At 44.4% G+C, this 22,599-nt stretch overlaps 4 protein-coding genes across 8 annotated transcripts in view; 3 read left to right on the top strand and 1 right to left on the bottom strand.

Annotated features, from left to right (window-relative positions):
- The first annotated feature begins 990 nt into the window (after positions 1-990).
- Positions 991-7,763, top strand: tmem181 (transmembrane protein 181). 4 transcript variants are annotated; one of them, XM_043230805.1, is made up of 17 exons: positions 991-1,171; positions 2,662-2,765; positions 3,186-3,247; positions 3,575-3,662; positions 3,972-4,090; positions 4,284-4,415; positions 4,803-4,883; positions 4,965-5,064; positions 5,397-5,527; positions 5,598-5,689; positions 5,764-5,821; positions 5,923-6,025; positions 6,128-6,179; positions 6,260-6,342; positions 6,565-6,654; positions 6,744-6,810; positions 6,882-7,763. In XM_043230805.1, the coding sequence occupies exons 1-17, from the start codon at positions 1,059-1,061 to the stop codon at positions 6,964-6,966; spliced, it is 1,560 nt and encodes a 519-aa protein (XP_043086740.1). In that variant the 5' UTR covers positions 991-1,058; the 3' UTR covers positions 6,967-7,763. The 4 variants fall into 4 exon arrangements, with proteins under 4 accessions (XP_043086740.1, XP_043086739.1, XP_043086741.1 ...); XM_043230804.1 differs by having other exon boundaries at positions 992-1,171; positions 3,966-4,090; XM_043230806.1 differs by lacking the exon at positions 991-1,171 and adding an exon at positions 1,735-1,863 and having other exon boundaries at positions 3,966-4,090.
- On the bottom strand, positions 7,418-9,649 carry dynlt1b (dynein light chain Tctex-type 1b). The gene is made up of 5 exons (XM_043230809.1): positions 9,522-9,649; positions 9,270-9,311; positions 9,047-9,170; positions 8,703-8,780; positions 7,418-7,870 (listed from the first exon to the last, which is right to left on the bottom strand). The coding sequence occupies exons 1-5, from the start codon at positions 9,546-9,548 to the stop codon at positions 7,800-7,802; spliced, it is 342 nt and encodes a 113-aa protein (XP_043086744.1). The 5' UTR covers positions 9,549-9,649; the 3' UTR covers positions 7,418-7,799.
- A 342-nt stretch (positions 9,650-9,991) lies between these two features.
- Positions 9,992-14,240, top strand: mansc1 (MANSC domain containing 1). The gene is made up of 4 exons (XM_043230808.1): positions 9,992-10,266; positions 11,607-11,871; positions 11,946-12,086; positions 12,851-14,240. The coding sequence occupies exons 2-4, from the start codon at positions 11,658-11,660 to the stop codon at positions 13,669-13,671; spliced, it is 1,176 nt and encodes a 391-aa protein (XP_043086743.1). The 5' UTR covers positions 9,992-10,266; positions 11,607-11,657; the 3' UTR covers positions 13,672-14,240.
- An 866-nt stretch (positions 14,241-15,106) lies between these two features.
- The window catches only part of lrp6 (low density lipoprotein receptor-related protein 6), a 26,951-nt gene continuing 19,458 nt past the window's right edge, over positions 15,107-22,599 (top strand). Inside the window, exons 1-3 of one of the 2 annotated variants that reach the window (XM_043230686.1) lie at positions 15,107-15,573; positions 17,702-18,101; positions 21,967-22,164. In XM_043230686.1, the coding sequence (XP_043086621.1) occupies positions 15,519-15,573; positions 17,702-18,101; positions 21,967-22,164 (653 nt within the window). In that variant the 5' untranslated portion in view covers positions 15,107-15,518. The remainder of the gene's footprint in view (positions 15,574-17,701; positions 18,102-21,966; positions 22,165-22,599) is intronic. The other variant, XM_043230685.1, reaches the window with a different exon arrangement.

The following is a 22,599-nucleotide window of genomic DNA, read 5'->3' as shown; positions in this document are numbered from 1 at the left end:
TGCTTCGTTGTTAAACAGGAAAATGTAAAATAATAATAATTTAAATTTAAAACAAGAATTATATTATTTTGCTCATTTTCTATTTTTTAAAAAAAGGGTAAAAAACCAATAGAATTATTATTTTTTAATGGCGTTTCTTCAGTGTTTTACTTCAGACTTAAACTAATGTAAATAGTATAGTGTATTGTTTTATGTGCTATATAGACTTCAGACTTACATTAAGACATTATCCCCTAAACAAATGATTACCAAAACGATATGAATATTTACCCTAATATTTAAGGAAATTTAAAACATATTGTGCACAAATGTATATATTTTTTTGTCTTTTATGACTGATTAATTATGTTTATACTAATTAACTTTGAGTTTTTAGGGCGAGTAAAATGTCAAGCTACTAAATTGAGATTTTATTGAAAAGAATAGATTTATGAATTGTTTTGTAGATGTTTTGCTTCAGACTTTAACCAGTATAATATACAATATATTACATATTCACATTAGTAAAGTACTATATATACACTACAATGCACCCAAAACAAACAAATAAATAGCAATATTAACATGTCTGTCACTCTTTAGTGTATTGCATTTAGTACTAATGTAAGTTTATAAATGACATTTTAGTGGATCAATTAATTATTTCTTTTAGATGGGGTTTCCTGAATTCAAGGTTTATTTCAGATTTGCAATAATCCATGCTCGAGGGTGTTTTAATGTTCAGTTGTGTTTTATCACTTCAAAAATATCATAAAAACCGGAAATAAATCACCTGTACAGATGACTGTAATACATCCCGGGTATAAAGCTGAAAACAGTTCTGTATGAACCATTTATTAAATATGGACAGCGACTCTACTGAGAGATTGGGAGTTTTTAACATTCAAAATGTGCGCGGACCCTGCCGTGAGCCCTACCTAGTGCGCCCTACCTAGTGAGCGCAGCACTGTCCCTGGTCCTGAACGCGCGCGATCACGTGACCGCCCCCCCACAGCAGCAGGCGCACAATTAAACAGCATCGACTGCGTTTCCAGAGAAAACCCGCGTCAGACGCAGCGATGGAGAGACCGGAGAGCTTCGAGAAGATGAAGCAGCTCTGCAGGAGAATACAAGACGTCTTCAGGGAGATCCAGGAGGACCTGACGCCCTACAAAACCGAGCGCTTCTACAGGTAACGACGAGCGGATCACGATAGAAGCAACGACAGTGTGTGTGTGTGTGTGTGGGTGTGTGTGTGAAGAGTTCAGATGCAAAAACCTGCCTTTATCAGGCTCCTGTATTTATCCTTTAATTTCATATAAAATGATTTATACATTGCCTTTAGAGGAAAATTACTGAACCTAAACAGAAGTCTGTTGAAAAGGCTTTTTGCTCTCGTGTGTGTGTGTGTGTGTGTGTGTGTGTGCACCAAATGAAAACAAGTAGATGGAAGAGAAAAAGAATAGAGGCCTTTTGTCAAGTCAGCAAACGGATGAAATAGAATTACTACATAAAATATATTATAGACACAAACAGAGGTGCGTTAAAGCTAGAGCTGAAGCGTCCACACAACTGTAATTAATTTCTCATAATGACACCAATAAGACTACATATATGATATTTGTGTTATACATATGTGCTAAATGTTCTTTTCCGCTGAATCCCCGCGCATTCGGTCAGGGCCGAAACGCTACGTTTGATGAGCAAAGCGTTTTAATTGACGCTAAACTAACGGCCGAGGGCGCGTGCGCGCTGCGGAGGGGGGTCACGTGACCTCGCGTGGGTGACGTCATCGGGCTGATGTGTGCGGATACGCGCCGCCAACAAACATAACTCCGCGTGAATCGCGCCGCGGAGGAACCGAGAGCCGCGGAGGATGGAGCGGTAAGCGCGCGGTGGCCCGTCACTAACGACACGACACCTCAGAAACACGACCGGAAGCGGTAGAGTCCGCTGAGCGCGCGCTCGGCTCGACCCGGATGTGTGAGAGAAACTGTGTTTACTGTTAGCTTTAATTCACTCCGCGCTCGAGCAGATGCTTATAAGTACTGACGCTTTTGTGAGTCGTGTTTGCTGCTCTCTCGGGTGGGCGTGATCTCATTTCCTGTGTGTGTGTGTGTGTGTGTTCGTGAGGATGTAAATGTCGTCTCATGTAGTGAGAGACCCGCCAGTCGTCACTAGATAAAGAGGTTTATAAATCAGACGGAAGTAGTTCTGATGCAGTTTCTGTGAGGAGTTCAGGGTTAGAGGAGAGAAAAACACTGGAAGTTTGTGTGATGTCCTCACTGAGATAACAAAACAAACGTGTGTGTGTGTGTGTGTGAGTGAGAGAGAGAGAGAGAGAGAGAGAGAGAGAGAGAGAGAGAGAGAGAGAGAGTGTGTGGTTTAAACATGTTTCTGGTTGTTGGAGTTATTAGTGATGAATTCCTGAGTTCTGTCTGAAAGTGTTGTTCTGTGTGTCGCTCGCAGCGTGGAGTGTTTTCTGATCTGGTTCCAGTCAGAGACTAATATCTGTGTGTTCTTGTATGTAGAGACTCTCAGAAATCACACGAACACCACAATAATACACTACAGACTCTTACTGTGCCGTCACTTTCAGTGCAAACTATTACAGTAATATCAAAACTGAAGTGTTTTCTCCTGTGTGTGTGTGTGTGTGTGTGTGTGTGTGTGTGTGTGTAGGCTGGCCCCCATGCGTCTCTACACTCTCTCTAAGAGACACTTTGTTCTGGTGTTCGTGGTGTTCTTCTTCTGCTTCGGCGTCTCGACGCTCATCGGGGTGTCAGGTGAGGCCTGTTTCCCAGCATGCACCTGCTCGCCGCTCCTCCACACTTCCTTTCTTCATTTGAGGCTGTAATCAGTCGAGTGGATTCACAAAAACAGTCCTTAAGTTTTCATTCATAACCCTCGAAGATCTAGTGTATCAAGATCCAAAGGTAAAAACGGTTATAATTTAAATCTGAAGCTAATAAACAGTTTGTTTTTACTTTACTTCTTGATCAGGAAACCTTTACTTGAAATATCTGTTGTCTTTCTAAAAGTGCTTTCAATGTGGAAGAATATAAGATATTAATAATTAAGTTTAAGTAAATTTATAAATGTATTTTATACATGGAGAGAAAGACATGGCGGCTGCTTTCTGAGGAAGAGAGGAGTTATTGAATGAGGTTTAGATCTGAACTGATCGACTTGAGTCTCTCCCGCAGGACCGAAGATCATCAGCGAGAATTATTACAACGGGTTGAGTTTCAGCACCAACGGGTCAAAGGTGAGGTTCACGCTGCTTTTATTTTTATGTTGTGTGAAGTCTCCTCTTTATTTGATTAAAAACACAGAAACGTTGTTCATTCATGTGAGAAATAAGATCTGAATAAACTATCTTTCCAGTGATGTGTGTTTTGTTAGGATAGGACAGGAAAAGTTGTCCAAATGAAGTTTTTAGCTGTGCATATTACTAATCAGAAATTAATCTTTGATATGTTTACGGAAGAATTTATTATGATTTCTGAAGGGTCACGTGACACTTGAGCTGCGCTTCACAGAAATAAATGACACTTTAACACATTATTTGATGTATTGAATGTGTTTCGTTCAGAGCGGACCGTTTGACCTTCAATCTCCACCACTGTCCAACTACAACCAGCAGCTGTGGCTGACCTGCATCATCCAGCTGGACAGCAGCAGTGAGTGTGTGTGTGTGTGTGTGTGTGTGTGTGTGTGTGTGTGTGTGTGTGTGTGTGTGTGTGTGTGTGTGTGAGAGTGAGAGAGTGTGTGTGTGAGTGAGAGAGAGAGTGTGTGTGAGCGTGAGAGAGAGTGTGTGTGTGAGCGTGAGAGAGAGTGTGTGTGAGCGTGAGAGAGAGTGTGTGTGTGAGCGTGAGAGAGAGTGTGTGTGAGCGTGAGAGAGAGAGTGTGTGTGAGCGTGAGAGAGAGTGTGTGTGTGAGCGTGAGAGAGAGTGTGTGTGTGTTGCTGACGGAGTGTGTGTTAGTTGCAGACCTGAGCTGGGAGGAGCTGGGGGTGAACGTGGATCTTCAGGGAGTGACTCAGGACGCTAGTGTGATGAGGATCAGTGATAACATTCATAACAAGAACCGGAGCCTGCGCTGCGCCGCTGTGAGTCTGAGCTGCTGCTCACTTCAGAAGAACAAATACTGTGTTATATTAGATTTGAAATATATATTATGTTTAAATGATTGAAACACTTTTAAACAGACTGCAGCGATCAATATTTCGTCACACTTTTAGTTTGGAAATGTGGGAGAATCGTGATTTTCTGTGTGTGTGTGTGTGTGTGTGTGTGAGACAGCATCAGCCGGCGTGTGACGAGATCATCGTTCTTCATCTGGGGTATCTGAACTACACTCAGTACAAGATCAACGTCAGCTTCAGGAATCTTCAAGACGGCCTGAAGGACAAAATCAAAAACGTGACTTTTGTGGTGAGTTCAGATTCCAGCAGTGTCCTGCAAACACACCGAAACAAGGTTCCTCGAAGCTGCAAGAAAAACAGCTTTCCATCGACGTGCAGGTTTCACCAAAAGGTTTTGGATTTAATGACACGAAAGGATACCAAGAAAGCTAGGATACGAGAGGAGAGCCGTGTTCAAAACATGGTGCTAATAATTATAAGAAAAAGATTGGTTCAAATCTTGATCTTTTGGAGGACAGCACATTCCTGACAGCCCTGAAATAAATCATCTTCATTCACAAAATACACAGTAAGAGAAATGATCAGAATAGAGCGAGCGCTGTGATTCAGACAGAGTGTGTGTGTGTGTGTGTGTGTGTGTGTGTGTGTGTGTGTGTGTGTGTGTGTGTTTTCTCAGTTCAAGATGTACAACGCCACGTTCTCTCAGGTGGAGATCTGGTTCCGCTTCGTGTTTGTGGTGATGACCTTCATCGTGACCGTGAGTCCCAGACGCTGATGATGGTGATGATGAAGGTGATGATGATGATGATGATGATGATGGTGGTGTGTTTGTGTGCAGTGTATGTTCGCTCACTCTTTGAGAAAGTTCTCCATGAGGGACTGGGGCATCGAGCAGAAGTGGATGTCCATTCTTCTTCCTCTGCTGCTGCTGTATAACGGTGAGACCCGCACCACACTGAATCATTAAACCAGCGCCGCTGAAGCCTTCCTGAAGAACCGGGGCGTTGGGTGTGTGTGTGTGTGTGTGTGTTAACTGATGATTAATCTCTTCACAGCACGCCTAAAAACGCATCTCCACTCAGCAAAAAAAAAATCTATGCTTTTATTCATCAAGGATGCGTTAAAATGATTAAAACGTTGACTTTGCCAGTATTACATGGGGTTTCCTTTTCAAATAAATGCAATAAATGATTGCATGTAACATAATTAGTTACTTGTATGAGCGTGACGTAGAGAGAAGGGTTCTACGGTGACTGTGCTGCTGCCGTAGATCCGTTCTTCCCGCTCTCCTTCCTGGTGAACAGCTGGTTTCCCGGGACGCTGGACGCCTTCTTCCAGGCTCTGTTCCTGTGTGCCCTGCTGCTCTTCTGGCTGTGTGTGTATCACGGCATCCGAGTGCAGGTACGCTCTGTCGAGGGCCCTCAGTAGTGCGCTGCTCCGGCCGGCTCCTGACCTGTGCTCTGTCCTGCAGGGAGACCGGAGGTTCCTGACCTTCTACCTGCCCAAGCTGCTGGTCGTGGGGCTGCTGTGGCTCTCGGCCGTCACGCTGGGAATCTGGCAAACGTGAGAAACCGCTGCTCTCTGCTGTCTCTCTGCTGCTATGCATTGTGGGATTCTCATCAGCTTTCTCTTATTAGGGTGAATGAGCTGCAGGATCCCACGTATCAGTACAAAGTGGACATCCAGAACTTCCAGGTGATTGTTCCTGCTTCATAAAATAACATCTGTCCCAATATTTTAAATTAATAACATTCATAACGTGTGTGTGTGTGTGTGTGTGTGTGTGTGTGCTGCAGGGCATGAAGGTCTTCTTCCTGTTGCTGGTGGCTGTGTATGTGCTGTATCTGGTGTTTCTGGTGCTGTGTGCCTGCTCCGAGCTCAAGAACGCACCCTACATGGGTAACACACACACACACACACACACACACACACACACACACACACACACACACACGCGAGTCATGTGCATCTTTGTGATCCTCGTCTGATTGGTTTACTCAGATCTGCGGCTGAAGTTTCTGACGGCACTGACCCTGCTGGTGCTGGTGATCAGGTCTGTCCACACACACACACACACGCACACACACACCTGAGTGAGTTTTGTGTCATCACTTCCTCTTCCTGTTTCCTCAGTGTGATTATTCTGTACCTGAGATTTGGCTCCAAGGCTTTGCAAGACAACTTTGTTTCTGAGCTCTCCACTCACTACCAGAACTATATCCTTTTCAGCCTGTGTTCGACGTCCCTGCAGAAACATCTCCACTTCCTTGTTTTAAAGATGTTTTTCGTGTTATATATTCCAACTTTTAATTTGTTAAAGAAACGTTTAGTTGTAATGTAAGGTTTAATCATTGAGGTAATGTTTTTATTTAATAACTGTGTGTGTCATGATGTAATGAGCCTGGTTTAAAGTGGTTTTCCTGAGTGTTTTTCTCCACCAGCTGAATTTCTGTCCTTCTACGGCCTGCTGAACTTCTATCTCTACACGCTAGCGTTCGTCTACTCTCCCTCCAGAAACGCTCTGTACGGTGAGTCCATCTCCGCCGCTGTGTCTCTGCAGCCAAGCCGGCCTTCGTTACTGAGGTGTGTGTGTGTGTGTGTGTGTGTGTGTGTCCAGACTCGCAGCTGAAGGACAACCCAGCGTTCTCCATGCTCAACGACTCGGACGATGAGGTCATTTACGGGTAGGTTGTCTTCAGCGCCTCATTCATCCGACCCCCAGCAGCCGTCCTGACCCTCCTGTGTTTCTCTGAAGGAGCGACTACGAGGAAATGCCTCTTCAGAATGGCCGTGCCATCAAAGCCAGCGCCAAATACCAGGATGAGAGCGAGAGCGACTGAAAGCGGAGTGACTCCGGATCATGTATACAGATGAACCGTGTGTAAATATAGAGGTGTTTTTAACTCCGTTCCTGACCTCGGCTGGGGACTCTAAAGAGGAGAAATCAATCGTGTATATTTTCTTTTGCATTCGAGATAATTAAGCACATTTCAACCCTGTGATAATAAATCGGTTTAACACATAGTACCTTGACGAAGCAAGTATAAACATCTAAAAAGAATTATTTTATAAATATTTTCATACGAAATGCTGCTTTTTTTTTTGTTGTTTTTTTGCAATGCAGTAATAATTTAGGGTAAATGTGCTTAATTTTCATGAAAACCCCCCATTAAGGGTCTCTAAATCTTTTATTCCTTTGGTTCTTGAGCGAGAGATGTTGTGTTTATGTGATTGGCCTCATCCATCAGACTCTATTCAGAACGTGTGAGGAAGCTGCATATAACTCTATTGGTTTGGTTCTGTTTGGAGCGTCTCTGGAGCCTTCACTGGATCTTGTACTTCAGCCTTGTTTTCTCACATTCCTGTTTTATTGTGCCTCTACTCGTTTCTCTCCTGTTTTCCTCTACTTCTGATCATTGTTTTGTGGGTCTGAATCACTTCCAGGGTCCCGCTGAGGACCCGAGCGCCTTGTTTTTTTTTGTTTGGTTCACTCCGATGTCTTCTGAAGACGTGGTTTCATTGAGAGGTTCGCTGTGCCTTTCCACGTGTACATAAGATCATTCCCGAAGCGCCGAGCTTCACCTGCACTGTCGTGACGTCTGAGCGAATGTGGAATAAACTCTTCAGACACTTTTAAGAGGTGAATTGAGTTTATTGTGCAGGATCACTGACTCTACAGAGCGAGGCCGAACACACTGACCACGCAGTACAGGTGTTTGTTTTCCCATCTCACCGTGCAGCTGCCTGAGGAACACACCACACACACAACATCTGACCGAGACGCGGTTACAAATACATATTCATTCAAAAATAAAGTTTTCATGTTTACAGTAGGAACGTGACGGCATATCCTGACTGGATGATCTTTATTATCCTGATGATTAGTGTACTGTGCTCTATTTCTGCTCCAGACACACACTTTATACTGAATTTAGGAAAAAAAAAAAAGTTTCACTTTTAATAACATAATACTGTAAGTTCCAGAGACGGGGATAAAAACAATACTGTCTTTTTTTTTTTTGGTCTGAGACACATTTTTAACACTAGGTGATATTTTTGTAACATTAAACTACATTTATTTATGGAAATGTTTATCAATGACTGAATTACGTGTAATACTTCTTTAGAATTATCTCTCAAAATATAAATGAGTGTACGGTTAATAAAATACACTGAACTTCTAATAACTTTGGCTTATCTGTCAAAATCCTGCCTTTCCTATAACTTTCATGCAAAGCTTTTGTTGATCTTCTCAAAACATGACGTTATTAAAATGCCGACGCTCGTTTCAGGACGTTAAAAGAACACTTCACATAACATTCCCATAATATTTGATAAATGTTTAAATGGAATCTTTCCTTAAAGTTTGCATAACCAAGAAAAACTGTTTAAAACGACAAAAATCCTGGACGTTTAAATGATCACAGAACCTCAGGAGTAATATTTTTAACAGGAATGTCAGCAAAACATTCTCAGAATATAATTTTTGTAAGATGGGTCAAAGGTGTGTGTGTGTGTGTGTGTGTGTGTGGAACCGCTGAGCACATTTCTATTTGAACAGAACTCTGGCTCTTACCGTCTGTGTTATTGTCCCAGAAACACGAAGAAGCCGACTGCAGTCCTGCACCATTTTTCTGCATTATGATACATGTGACTGATGGAGAGAACAAACATTAATCACAGGAACCGTTCAGGCAGGAATTCACGAGGAGTGTGTGTGTCTTCATCAGATCTGGAGAAACGTCTCAGCCGTCCAAACATCTGATAAAAGCATCACAGTATTTGCTGGATTAGTTTCATCTCCTCCAGATGGACCGGAGCGCTGTGGATTACTGTGATGTTTTTATCAGACTCTCGCTGAGACGCACTTCTCCTGATCTGATGATCGTGTTCATCTGGACGGGCTGTGAGGAAGCTGACCGATGTACTTGAAGGGTTTGCTGAGTTTGCTGAGCTGACCCAGGCACTGCTCCACCACGCTGGACATCCACTGGTTCACACGCTTGTGGTCATACGGGTTCCTGCCGATCACTGCTTCCAGAGACTGAAGAAGAAGAAGAAGAAGAAGAAGAAGAAGAAGAAGCTAGGTCAAAGTCCAGACGAGACATGAAGCTGAAATGAAGCTGAGAGACCTCGAGCGAACCTCCTTCACGATGCCGCTCACTTCATCCACCACAAACGTCGTCTGGAGGAAAACAAAACACGAAGCTTCACTGAAGGACCCTGCGTTTAATTTCACAAACGATAACGCTCCTCGGTTAGCTGTTAGCGATTAGCTTCACCGAGGCGCCGAGAAAGAAGGCGGGAAATGTGATGCGTTTGTTTCTTAAAGCAATCGTTTTCTCTTTTGCTTGTTTTAAGCATATTTCAAACATCTGACCGTCTTTAACTTTACCTCTTCCGCGCTCTGGTCGTCGTCCATGTCTCGCTGTTGTTGGTCGAAGCCTCGGCGGTTGTCATGGAGATGACGCACACGTCACGACGCAGAGACGACGTGTTTCACGCGCGTAAAATGTACGTTTACGTGAATGACGGATGCTTTGTAAATCATGCCACCGTGTTTTTATTGCAATTATTGAAATAATATGTTCTACCAACTTAGTGACTTATCTTTCATACTAAAGTGTAATTGGAACATTCTAACTTTCATCAGTTTTCTTCATTTTTCTCCTATTTTTTTCTCCTGCCAATAAAAATTCTCCTTTTGAATAATGCTGATAGATAGATAGATAGATAGATAGATAGATAGATAGATAGATAGATAGATAGATATTTCTTCCACGTGCTGTTCTTTTTTAAGTTTTGCAAATAAAAATCTAGTGAGGTGTTGATCGCCCTCTAGCGGCTCAGGCGCGCTACTGCAGCGTGCCCGCGAGCGTCAGGGAGCGCGCGTCACAGTGCGAGTTCACAAAGACTAATTCAGTTTACTCTCGTTACGGCCCCTGAGAAGGACGTGTCATTCACGATTGATTCTCATTTTCTGCTGTTGAACGTTTAGATCTGCGAGCATCGCGGAGCAGTGTGTTTGAGCGGGAGACAGCATCATCATCATCATCATCATCCTCATCATCCCCACCATCAGCATCATCCAGCGGAGGACAAAGACGCAGAAATGGGTCACAGCAGCGGTTGATCTCAGGGTAGGTCTCTGATCTCCATCGTTCGCTCATTGTGTTCAAATCGAAGCGATATTTCAACACGACGCGCGTCTGAACGTGTTTGTGTTCGCGAATCGACTCGGTGCGAATCTTTTTCTCTCTGTCTGATTCTTCGCCCGGTTTCTGGGTTTTGTCGACACGGATAACGGGACATTGTGTGACTCGCTCACTCTTTTGTTGATCGAGTAAAACCAGTAGCTCGTTTGCAATTCACTCTAGCTCAGTTTCACGCTAGCATTTCTTTAATAATAGAAATTCAGGTTGATGGTGTTTTCTAGGTGTTTTGTGTTTCGTAAGGGTTGCATCACGATGATGGCCCACACACACCGGACACTCTTCCAGTGATGCTCAGTCTCCATGGCGACCAGCGGCAGCATCAGCACCACATCACAGTGCAACATATAACAGCACAGCACATCTATACCACATCGCACATCACATCACATAACCACAGAACAACATATCATCATCATCATCATCATCATCATCACAGCACATCTATACCACATCGCTTCACCAAAACATCGCACATCACATCACCACAGAACATCATATCATCATCACATCACAACATCACATCACATCAGTTCATCATAATCACATCACATCACATCCAAACGAGCATATAACGGCGTGCACCTGCTCTGTTCACTTCTAGGGGATAGTGATGTATGATGATGTCCACTTGTAATGATTTCCCCACACCTAATCCCAGCACATCACCACGTGATATTACATCACAGCTCATCATCTCAGCCGTCTCTGCTTGACGTGTGAGTGATGTGATGATTACAGGTGCTCTTGAACGAGCCTGATGGCGACGAGAGCAGAGGTGAAGGTGTAGTTTTACGATGGTCTGTGATAAACGTTCCTCTACAGCAGATCAAAGTTCTTCTTCCTGTGTGCTTGTGACTCGTGAGGCGGATCGGATGGAGATCGGTCTTCGGTCCTCAGGCTCTCCCACCGTCCTTCATCACTGCCTGCTCACAATCACCCCAAAGCACTGATCTTACGACGACCTAAAACAGCTGAGCAGGCGCTGTTCATGATAAATGTTGATATTCTTGCTGTGATGATTACTACATAGAAGTAATTAATGTTACGACATCTAATACACATCCTCGTGCATCTGCATGTCAAAACTAAAATGCTCCGAGGTAATGATGAAGGTGCGCCGTCGGTTTGTTTGTGATCTAAATCTCTTAGTATGTGGGTTATTATCACACGATTTCACAAGAGCTGACGGGGACGGGATCGAGCTCTTTGGACTTCAGCATCCATAAACAGGCTTGAGCAGATAACGGGTCCTCTTCTGTGTGCAGGTCTGTGAGGACGTCTGTCTCTTCTGCTCCGTGTTCCTCAAACGTCACGTCATGTTCCTCGGCGCTGTTCTGCTGCTGTGTCTCCTGCACGTCTGCGGCGGGGCCCCGGACCCCGACAGAGAGATGTGCTACTCTCGGCAGCACCGGGACGTGGCTGTAAACACGCATGTGGCTCTGGAGCAGAAGGGAACGGTCATGGTGTCCCGAGCCAAGCCTTCAGAGAAGGACTGCATCCTCACCTGCTGCTCGGAGGACGTGGGCTCAGGTATGATCCGTCGCTCGGATGCTGTTCAGCCGCCGCTCGGTTAGAAGCGCTCATCTGCGTCTCTGCTCTCACAGGGCTGAAGTGTAATCTGGTCGTGTATAAACCGCCGGAGCGGCCCGGGGATCTCAACTGTGAGCTCTTCCACTGTCCGAGCGAGAGAGACTGCCCGCTGATGACCGCCAGCTCCGGGATCAACACTTACAACATATTCAAGGGTGAGCAGAACCACAGGAACTTTAGCACACCCTTACCTCTTGATTTGACCAAAATAATAAAAAAAAAACATCAGAGAAACAAAAACACACCTAATTTTGAGATGCATCCTTTCACACAGCCGGGGCATGAAAACTTCTGAAAAGTTCTGAGAAACACGTAAGAGAGGAGTGTGAAAATATTTGATTTAGGCAAAATAAGACTAATGTACACATCTCCATTCTGTTCAAAAGTTTTCACACCCTCGATGAAATGTGCTTGACTACATCACCCAGGCTTGTTTTACAGACTCTGAAAGAGTACATGTGTGTGAACAAATCTCCCTAAACGGATAAACCTAACATTTTTGGGGCTAGGATAGAAAATATTGTTTTGGCAGTGTTCCCACAATTCAAAGAAACTGTGTGTGTGTGTTTGCTATATGGACATTCTAACGAAAAGGTTCGACTACTTCAGTAATATCTATGAGTACAAATCTTAACGTTTAAGCATATAATGATTCTTTAAGGAGTTGTGTGCTTCTCATCTTAGCACACAGTTTGGACTCTTTTCTGATCTGACATGAAGAAGGTTCTGAGTATAAGACAAGGTTCAGAAAGAAACGACTGGTTGAGTCAGTGTGGAAGAACTGGACTGGTCTCATCACCCGGTTGTGTTAGGACTATTTAAATGAAAAATATGAATCCAAAGAAAAACTGCAATATTATCTTCAATAATACTAAAATAACACTCTTTGGTTTCCGCTATTGATTTGATTTTTTTCCAGGTTTAACTCATCCCACGACTAAAGGGAGTGGAAGAATTACAGCCAAACCAGCAGCGCCTCAGCTGACCACGAGCACGACTACACCCACAACTCCTGTGACTACACCCACAGCCACGACTACACCCGCAACACCAGCACCACCCACAACAAGCACCACCAGCACCAGCGAAGCCACCGAAGCAGTGCTGACCGAGTCAGAATCACCCGAGGTGCCGGAGACCGTCGCTATGACGACCGCATCCACTACCACGGCAACCAGCACCACGCGGCCCTCCTCCACCACCACCACCACCACCACGACTAAAAGCAGCGGCACTAAAGCACCGCGGACACCATTCAAACCCAACCGAGCCAAGAAACCCAGCAAGCCCTCGAGACCCGAGGCGCACTCGGTGAAGCCCGGCAGAATCAGCACCGCCCCGGCGAGCGGCACGCCTGCGACCACGACCACTACGACCACCACGACCACCACGACCACGACCACGACCACGACTACTACCACGACGACCACGACCACACCTGCGACCACCACCACCACCACCACCACCACGACGCCTGCGCCCACAGACACGAGCACGGCGGCGCCGCTGGAGCCGGAGAGCGACCCGAAGCGCCGGGACTTCACTCGGCCCGCTCTGACTCTTCCGGGGAAGCCCAAGGTGTCTCGAGTGATGTGGAAGAACAGCCTGGTGGCCATCGTGGTGATCACGCTCGTCTTCCTCGCGCTCATCCTCTCTCTGGTGGCCCGGAAAGCCATGGAGTCCTTCGACAGGCGCCACTACACCAGACTGGAGCTGAACGACCTGCACTACGAGGTCTAGAGATCCGGCCCGGAACAAGCTTTGCGTGTGGATGTTTAGGCTGTGTGGTGCAGACGCCGTCGACGCTTCATCTGTGAATAGAGACGGAAGCAGAGGAATCAAAAGCAATACATGAACTCAGGTGGAGTGCGATGGTGAGCAGCATCGCTCCTGCAAGTCCTTTCTTCGGCTCATGTTTAGTTTTCTCTGGAGAATTGTGGGTAAGGCCCGAGCGCACCGCTGTCCCGGCTCTTTCCCGATCCAGAGCACAGATCTCCTTCACTAATGGATGTGCTTTATTTCACGCCGGATCCTCACACGTGTTTCATGTCTTCACTGTAACCGAGCGGATGAATGTGGCGTTTCTACTTCACTGCCTCTTTATTTCCCGGACGATCGTCTGCTTTAATGATCACTGAACAACAGCATGAGATTCGTTCGGTTGGTTTTGATCTGATTCTTCTTCGCTATTTTTTAATCTGTTATTATATGTTGTCGGTACATTTTTGGTGAGCCTTGGCTTTTACAGACACCTTGAGATTAATGTGATTATTTCTCTTGCAAGAAATAAAACCGAGTCTTTTTCAGTATTCAGAAGATTTGTTATTATATTCTGATTTTAAAAAAACTAAAGAAAATCATAAATGAGGAGTGCTCAAGGGACCGGTGCGTTTTTTTAATGCAAATCCACAAGAACCCGAGAGACAAAGGCTGATTTAGATGAGCTGGTAGTGCTAACAATGATTAATGCTGTTCTTTTCAACTTTCTATTCATCTGTGAATCCTAAAAAAATAAAATGTATGACAGTTTCCACAAAACTAGTGTGCAGCACGAGTGTTTTCAACGTTGATAATGTTTCTCGAGCAGTGAATCGGTACATTATTATGATTTCTCAAGACTGGAGTAAGAATTTCGGCGCTTCACGGAAATAAATCACACTTTAACACACATTCAGATAAAAGGACAGGGTGCATATACCCCATACAGTCAAATGACGGCTAATAATGCTGTATCTGAAATGCAAAGAAAACATTTTTACTCAAACTTGCAACAAATGTTTATTATCGACGCAAGAGGGCGCTATATATATCAGCACCTATATATCACACCTATATATCAGCTCTATCCATTTTATTACGCTCTTCATAGAGACCCGTCTTGACTGAAGATGTATTTTTTATTGGCACTGTAAAAACACAACTTTTCATTGGTTGCTAACATATATGTATATATACATTAAGTAGTTTATTGTATACGAATGTGGTATAAAATCACTGCAACCCCCCCCACTCCAAAAAAAACAAAAAACAAAAAAAAAGCAATTCGACACAGAGAGAGTCTAAACTATCATGATACGTGTCCGCAATATTCCTGAATAAAGGAGAGCAAATGAGAGGCGACGTGAGTAATAATGAAATATAATTCGGGTTCGTGGCGCTTTGTGTTGTTTTGTGTTTCGAGCCGCATCACGCATCGCTCCATGAAAAAGTAGTCCCATCGGAATGCGCTTCCCTGCCTTCCTCCGCGCCTCATTAAACCGTTTGTTCTGCGTCTCCTCCGCGCTGTGATCTCAGACAGAGAAAGAGAGACGCGAATGCGATGAAACGCAACAATAGCGAGCAGAAGAGCCGAGAAAGCGCGACGGAGGAGGCGCGGGGAAAGGGGGAAGGGTTTGGAAACGACCGGGCATTTTTCCTGTGAGCGGAAGGAGACGGACGGCAAGATGTCGCGGTCACACTGAAGCGCAGAAACACAGAAACAATCAAATCGATGAAAAAGCGCCGCGGAGCTTCAGCGCGAGGAATCCGAATCACAGACACACGCAGCCGGAGCGATGCGAGCGAAGCGGCGCGGCTGAGCGTCGAAGATGGGTGCCGTGCTACAGAGTCTCTTACTGTGTACTTTGTGTTTGCAGATACGCGGTGAGTTTCATTTAACGCCGACGATCGCGTCGACGCGAGGCGCCTCGGGATCCGCGCGAGTCGGTCGCGTCGCTAAATCGGCGTCGCTCGATGCTAGGCTTAGCTCTGCTGCTGTATTGTTGGAGAAACTCGTCTGTCTGTCTGTCTGTGTCTGTCGGTTTGTTTGTCGGGTATCGTGTTTGTTCGCCTTCTCTCGGTCGTGTGAGTCTGGTTTCGTCGAGCTAGCCGAGGAACGTTACTTTCCAACTGCTTTTGTCCCGAAAGCCTCGAATATCTCCGTGATTTGGGCTCTAACGTGTGGCCTGTGAGGACGGCTCTCCTGCTCGGGTTTCGTGTGGAAGGACTCGAACTGATCGTTTCTTTCATTCAGCGAGTCTTTCTGCTCTGGAGAGTCACTTTTAGCCTTTATGTGAGTGTTGTGTTTAACAGCTGTTCAGGTGTGTGTGTGTGTGTGTGTGTTACCCACAAACAGCCAGCAGCAAGAAACTGTGTGTGAAAAAAGTGTGTGAAAGATCAGCTAAATGGTTGAAGTGATCCAAGTATTAAGTGTCCCGAAAGCTCCGTATTCCTCCAGTTTGTTCCTGGCTGAGTCTGGCACGAGCTTCACTGAGTTCTGCGAGTTCCCAAATATTTGGGAAAGGAAATTCCCCATGTTAAGAAAACAGGCCGTCGGCTGGAGGCGAGAAGGTTGAGGTCGCCCTCCGTCGCGATGTGCCGGTGTTTTGTGGTGGATGTGTCAAATTGAGGTTTGATTCTGTGCCAGATCCCTGCAGAGACACACACACACACACACACGCTCTGCACTGGCCTCGATCACACTCGCTGGACTCGCAGGAATCAGTCGTTCTCTGGAAGCAGTGAGTGAGTTAGATTTCATAACCCAGAACTTTTTATGGACGTAGATGTTCTGTTGGGTGAGACGGAGATTGTCGTGTTGATTTGATCAGGAGTGACTTGTTCCTGAAGGTGATTTCATTCTTTTGTCCGGTTTCGGGCAGTAGTTGAGGAGGTATTCAGACTTGAGGAGTTAGGTTCAGGTGTCAGGTGATTAACTCTTACAGAGGTCTTCAATCTGAGCAGGAAGGCGGTGGGGTGTTAATTGTTGCATATACTGTAAATAAAACCCACTTTTTACCTTGTTTTCCAGCAAAAATATCCAAACATTCGTTAATCGAGAGATAATTACATTTCATGACTATAAACTCATGATCATTGTGCTGGAAATCAAGACCAAATCATTGTTTGTTTGCGGTGTGATCAGATTTATTTCCATATTCTGTTTTGTTTTGGGTGTTTTTTCAGTTGAACTGAAGTCATGCAGATCTGTTAGAAGTTTCTAAACTTATTTTCTGCTCCCAGTACATTCACGTTTAGAGGACACGTATACTTCTTGGGTTGCCTTCAGTCCGGTCCTCTAAAGTCTTCACTTGGTCTTAAAGTCTTAAACGCAGCTCCATCCACCTGTTTTATGTGGTGTTAGGGATATCAGACGGAAACGTAAATAAATGTCTCCTAATCCAGTGTTACTTTACATTTATTTTTTCTCATCTGAATTAGTTTTACTTGTAGTCGACTAAAGATTTTAAGATCTATAGTAGATTTAGTTAGCTGAAATCTAACAGGTTTAGTGACCGTGTAATGCATTGATTAAAACCTTAACATAGTTTGAATGTTATTAAACTTAGAACATGCATCATAGACACGATGTGTTTTATTTTTTCGTGTAACAACAAGAATATGCTCCTCTTTAGTGGCCCATTTCATTCACATCTAATGCCGTTCTTTATAACTTGCTCATTTAAGCAGGCGTACGTCACCCTAGAGCAAACGAGTCGTTTTGAAAGCTTATCTCTAGATAATCTCTTCACTGACGTCTGCTTTATGATCGGACAATATTTGTATGAGTTACAGCTAGTTGAAAACCCTGAATCTGAGGGAGCGAAAAAATCTCCTTTTAAATTGTCCTCAGCGACGTATATGACTAAACAGGAAGTGCATGTTGAGCGTATACTGTTGAACTCGAGACGACAGCAGCTGTGTTTACATGAAACGGATCATTTTTATATGCATTTCTGCATTAAGACGCCTGCTTGTGTGCTGAAGGCTGACCTCTGACCTCTCTCCGCAGGCCTGCCGCTCCTGTTGTACGCGAACCGGAGGGACTTGCGGCTGGTGGACGCGGCTCAGGGCAGAGGGAACGCCACGGTGGTCATCGGCGGCCTGGAGGACGCGGCGGCGGTGGACTACGTGTACGAGCAGGGACTGATTTACTGGAGCGACGTGAGCGAGGAGGCCATCAAACGGACGCTGTTTAACGGCTCGGGGCCCAGCAGGCTGCAGACCACGGTCGTGTCCGGTCTGGCCTCGCCGGACGGCCTGGCCTGTGACTGGATGGGCAACAAGCTGTACTGGACCGACTCGGAGACCAACCGGATAGAGGTGGCCGAGCTGGACGGGACGCTGAGGAAGGTGTTGTTCTGGCAGGATCTGGACCAGCCGAGAGCCGTCGCTCTGGACCCGGGCCGAGGGTGAGTCCTGCTTCAGAACCAGACCAGACCCGCCTCTAAAAGTTGACGTAGGCCTGTGTGTGTGTGCTGTTCATCGTGTACGAAAACCTATTTTGGATGTGATTGATCATTTGACATCACTAGAAAAAAATGCAATCATTATCTTTGGCTGAAGAAGGTCAGTGGATAGCAGAAGATACTCTAATAGAATAAATCATTGGTGCCTGGTTTCATAAAATCTAAACGGCTTTATTCAGCGGGGAACAAATAAAGCTATACTGTTGCTCTTTGCAGTGTTGTACAATGCATTTATTTAAAAGTGTCTATTTATAAATGATAGTGTAAATGTATATCATGATAATGGAGACAGAAACGCATGAGAGAGCAAGAAAGGCCGTTAATAATCTTTGTGTAAAAGTATTGTGATACAAAAGGCTGGGTACAGAGCAGCAGAATGATGCACAAAGACAAGAGGAGGTTTTACGTAGTGTATTAAACTTGTGTGACAGCGTGACCCTTTTAGTCAAAAACAACACGGTTTAAACACTGAGAGGATGACGAAACCAGAGAAGAGTTTGAGTCGACTTCTCTCACATTAAAGAGCAGAAACGTTCTGGAGCTTTCTGAAGTTTCCTCACGGTGAGACGTGGACCGGTCTCGTGAGATACTCAGTGTTTGTGTTCCTCTGTCTGGGTTCACGAGTCTGTCGGCTCTGGAGCTGCGGCGTGTCGCGTCTTGTTTTCTGGATGTTTATGTTGAACAGGCCGGTAGTTACAGGTCTGAGTGGAGCCGCTCGGGTTTAGTTCAGCTCCATCGTCTCTGGTCATGTGTTCGTGAGGCTTGTTTCCGCTCTCTTCATCACGTGTTTCACGACCGGTCCGGGTCATAGTGATCAGATCTCTCAGGGTACTGTGAAATCTGCTGGAGGTGTGGTATTAAAGGAGTAGGTCACCTGAAAATGAAAATTACGACAAAAGCGTTCACCTCCAGGCCTTCCTGGGAGTATGAGTCTCTTCCGCTTGTTTTCTACGAGAGCGCTGAGTTCCAGCTTCGACGCCGGACCAAACTTACTTTCAATACGTCGTACGTCGAGTCAGAAGTCGGCAAAGAAGCTGGAACTCGGTGCTCTCGTGGAAAACAACCGGAACGAGAAACCCGTGGATCTGCTTCAGAGGTCATGTGATCGCCCCCCCGAAGGCGCACGGGTCAGTGTTGCGTCGCAGGTCTTAGGGATATATCTTATTAGCAGGTTTCATTTATCACACGAGGAGAGAAAGACGGTGACGGGATTTTTTTAACTGAAATACAAAAGCACCAGTTAAAATGTGTACGTTATTATTATTATTATTATTATTATTTTGTATTAGGTGTATTTTATTAGTTTTGTTATTAAAAGTTCAATGCTCTATGCTAGAGTTATTGCTGTGAAAGGAAAAGTAAGAGCTCATTGTTCTTTTTGGTTTTTTTAAGTAGGCTGTTTAAAAGCAAAGCAAGGGATAAATAGCTCTTCCAGTCTAAGGAAAGAGAGTAAAAGATGGTATTAGTGGTGTAATCATGCTCTGATAAACCCGTGAGGACCTTTCCACATAAAACAGTGGCCAGCACACCAAGCTCAAGAGAGCCAGCACACTATTCCTTAGACACGCATCGTTTCATCAAATCTAGAATATTTAAAGTGTTTTTTTGGTTCTCATGAACACTGAAACAGTAAGATTACCAGCGATGAGCAGATGTTAAACACGATTAGCATAAGAGCATATACTCAGTGTTCAAATAAAGTTTCAGAAAACGGAAAACCTCAAATTTCAGCCTTGAAACATGACCCTGGAGCACAAAAGCAGTCATAAGGGAGATTAAACATCATCTGGAAGATGAATAAATAATGGTTGATGTCTGGTTTATGATCGGACGGTGTTTGTCTGAACTGTTTGAAGATCTGGAATCTAAATATCAGGAATCCTGACAAAAGCTCTTCAGCAGTGCGTTAATGAAATATCTTCAAGAAACATGATCTTTACTTGATATCTAATGATTTTTGTCATAAAATGAAAGACAATTTGTACAAATACAGCTGTGCTGCTGAGGACTGCTTCTGTGGAGCTCTTATGGGTTTATCAAGGAGAAAGATATGGTTATGGGTTTCTGGCCCAGTTTGAGTCAGTGACCGTCGTGGTGTTTGAAGATGCTGTGGGTTTTGTTCGTCTGAGCTGATGTTCTCCTGAACCTCTCTCTCTCTCTCTCGGGTCTGGTGTAGTGTTTCAGTGGAAGGGTTCCCTTCAGCGCTGGCCCAGGTGAGTAACCCGAGCGAGGCTGACCAACACAGACGCTTTTGTTCTGGTCGGAGACGTGAGTTCGTCTCGGTCCCACCAGCTCGCTTTAGCTCCTCCTCTTCTGTGTTTTTGGGCTCAGGTGACCTCTGACCTGTCAGGAAGAGTCGCTGTCGTCATCAGCCTGGGAAAGTCCAAATATTAGTGCACCTGATCCTTTGTGCTTTAAGATGCATAAAAACAGCTTTCTGTGCCTGTTTGTAGGGCTGCAGAGGTTTTCTAAACATTTCTTTATAAATGGTAATGTTCTTAAATTAAAAAAAATGGTTAAATTAAAAACTACTATTTTAGAAAATTAATATAATGGTAATTTATCAATAATAATAATAATGCAATTTATTTCTAAATATTACTAGATAAAGTGTAGACATTTTTACTATAAAATCTAGTAATAGTATTTATATTATTATTATTCTGTAGGATTACAAAACTAATTAGTTTATATGCATTTGATTGAGTGTCTGCTCAGATTCGAGTGACTCACTTCCAGCTCTCTATCGTTTGTTCCTATTTAATGTTTATAGCTATATGTCTCGGTGAATAAAGCCCCCCAGAGCTGAGGGTCCCGAGTCACGTGATCTGAATCAGTAGGTCATGTGATGGGCTGTAATCACGGATGTAATGTTTTTATTTGGTCTGTGGTGTTCATGACGTGCCGCTCGTTTCTCAGACTCTCGGTGAAGTGGGTGATTGACAGGTGGGTGGGCGGAGCTTCACTCCGGGGGGTTATGTCATCACAGCTTATACTCTCTTTAATTGTAGATCTTCCTGGATCTAGGTCCAGGGTTAGGGTTCTGCAGTATGAAAGGCATCTGAGGTATTTGCCGTCTCACGGACAGGAAACGCATCATCATCATGTGCTGATGGTGTCAGAGCTGCAGCTGTACAAACGACGGATCACACACACACACACACACACACACACACCAGAGCGACACATTCCTGAGACGTCCCGCCCCATTCACACCACTGTGTGTGTGTGTGTGTGTGTGTGTGTGTGTGAGAGCACCTGAGTCACACGCACAGGAAGTGATGTAGCTTGTATCTCTGAGATTTTGTTTCATTTTTAAACCGTTTTCTTCACTGAAAAACACATCTCATCTCTTGAGGAATGTTATTAACTACATTTTAAGAGTGTTTTTCTGAATCCCTCTCAGTGGAGTTGTAAGAGTTAGATGACTGTGGCACTGGTTGTGTCAGGTGACGTAGATTTAACCGGCTCGGTTGGCTTCTTCACCTAAACCTAACTGACCCTCGTGCAGCTCGCCTAACCTGCTCTGCCAGAGGTCAAAGGTCATCGGTGGTTGTGCTTTTTCAGTTTCCCTCACTGGTTTTGTGTTTGTTAAAAAGAGTTTGGACACCATTGTTCATTTTTGTATTTTTTGTAAATGCTGTGTTTTTTTTCTTTTTTTCTTTTTTTTCTATTAATTCTGGATTCCATTTTAACGATTTCTATTGTAATAATCAAAAGCGCGTGTAATATTAATTAGTGCATGAAACGCCGCTGTTCCCACGGAGATCGTCGGAGCCGGTGACCGAGGTCTGTTCTGGTTTCTCAGGTACATGTATTGGACGGATTGGGGTGAGATCCCGAAGATCGAGCGAGCGGGGATGGACGGCACCCATCGCTCGGTCATCATCGACTCGGAGATCCACTGGCCCAACGGACTGACCCTCGACTACAGCCAGCAGAAACTGTACTGGGCGGACGCCAAGTTTAACTTCATCCACCGCTCCAACCTGGACGGCTCGGGGAGGTAACGTGTCCAGCTCAATCTAATCTGTTCTGTGTGGTGTTTAGTTCACACAGAAATCAATCCTTTCCAATAACTTACAATTGTTTCTTATTAGAAGCATTTTTACCTTTTTATAAAACCATTTTTTTTCTAAAATTGTGCAAAAGAGAGACAACTCTTGTATGTTTTGATATTTTAAACCTATTTTGTTTTTGCCCTGAGGAAAGAAAAAAAAAAAGTTTCTGACGCAGCATTAAATACAAATATACTACTGCTACCTAAAATGTTGGCTACTGATATTTGAGATTATTTTTAAAAATGAATAGAGTTTGAATGTGAAACTAAACTGCCAGTAGGTGGCGGTAAGTTACTGTTAATTAGTGAGTCATTGAGATTTGATTCACTGAATCATTTAAACTGAACAAAACAGTCACGTTCCTCAGAGACACAAAAGAG

This window comes from Puntigrus tetrazona, unplaced genomic scaffold (assembly GCF_018831695.1).
Source record: "Puntigrus tetrazona isolate hp1 unplaced genomic scaffold, ASM1883169v1 S000000223, whole genome shotgun sequence".
Taxonomy (NCBI): Eukaryota; Metazoa; Chordata; class Actinopteri; order Cypriniformes; family Cyprinidae; genus Puntigrus; species Puntigrus tetrazona.
The sequence above is the reverse complement of the archived record's forward strand: the minus strand, read 5'-3'. Positions and strand labels throughout refer to the sequence as shown.

What these genes read in the sequence shown, in the direction of transcription:
- tmem181 (XM_043230804.1), top strand. Translation starts at nt 1,059, where the DNA reads ATGGAGAGACCGGAGAGCTTCGAGAAGATGAAGCAGCTCTGCAGGAGA. An exon ending in CAAGAACGCACCCTACATGG is followed by an intron (nt 6,026 to 6,127) that starts GTAACACACACA and finishes TGGTTTACTCAG; the next exon opens with ATCTGCGGCTGAAGTTTCTG. An exon ending in CTCCAGAAACGCTCTGTACG is followed by an intron (nt 6,655 to 6,743) that starts GTGAGTCCATCT and finishes GTGTGTGTCCAG; the next exon opens with ACTCGCAGCTGAAGGACAAC.
- dynlt1b (XM_043230809.1), bottom strand. Translation starts at nt 9,548, where the DNA reads ATGGACGACGACCAGAGCGCGGAAGAG. An exon ending in TGAGCGGCATCGTGAAGGAG is followed by an intron (nt 9,171 to 9,269) that starts GTTCGCTCGAGG and finishes CTTCTTCTTCAG; the next exon opens with TCTCTGGAAGCAGTGATCGG. An exon ending in CAAACCCTTCAAGTACATCG is followed by an intron (nt 8,781 to 9,046) that starts GTCAGCTTCCTC and finishes TCTCTCCATCAG; the next exon opens with TCACATGTATCATAATGCAG.
- mansc1 (XM_043230808.1), top strand. Translation starts at nt 11,658, where the DNA reads ATGTTCCTCGGCGCTGTTCTGCTGCTGTGTCTCCTGCACGTCTGCGGC. An exon ending in CTCGGAGGACGTGGGCTCAG is followed by an intron (nt 11,872 to 11,945) that starts GTATGATCCGTC and finishes CTGCTCTCACAG; the next exon opens with GGCTGAAGTGTAATCTGGTC. An exon ending in CACTTACAACATATTCAAGG is followed by an intron (nt 12,087 to 12,850) that starts GTGAGCAGAACC and finishes ATTTTTTTCCAG; the next exon opens with GTTTAACTCATCCCACGACT.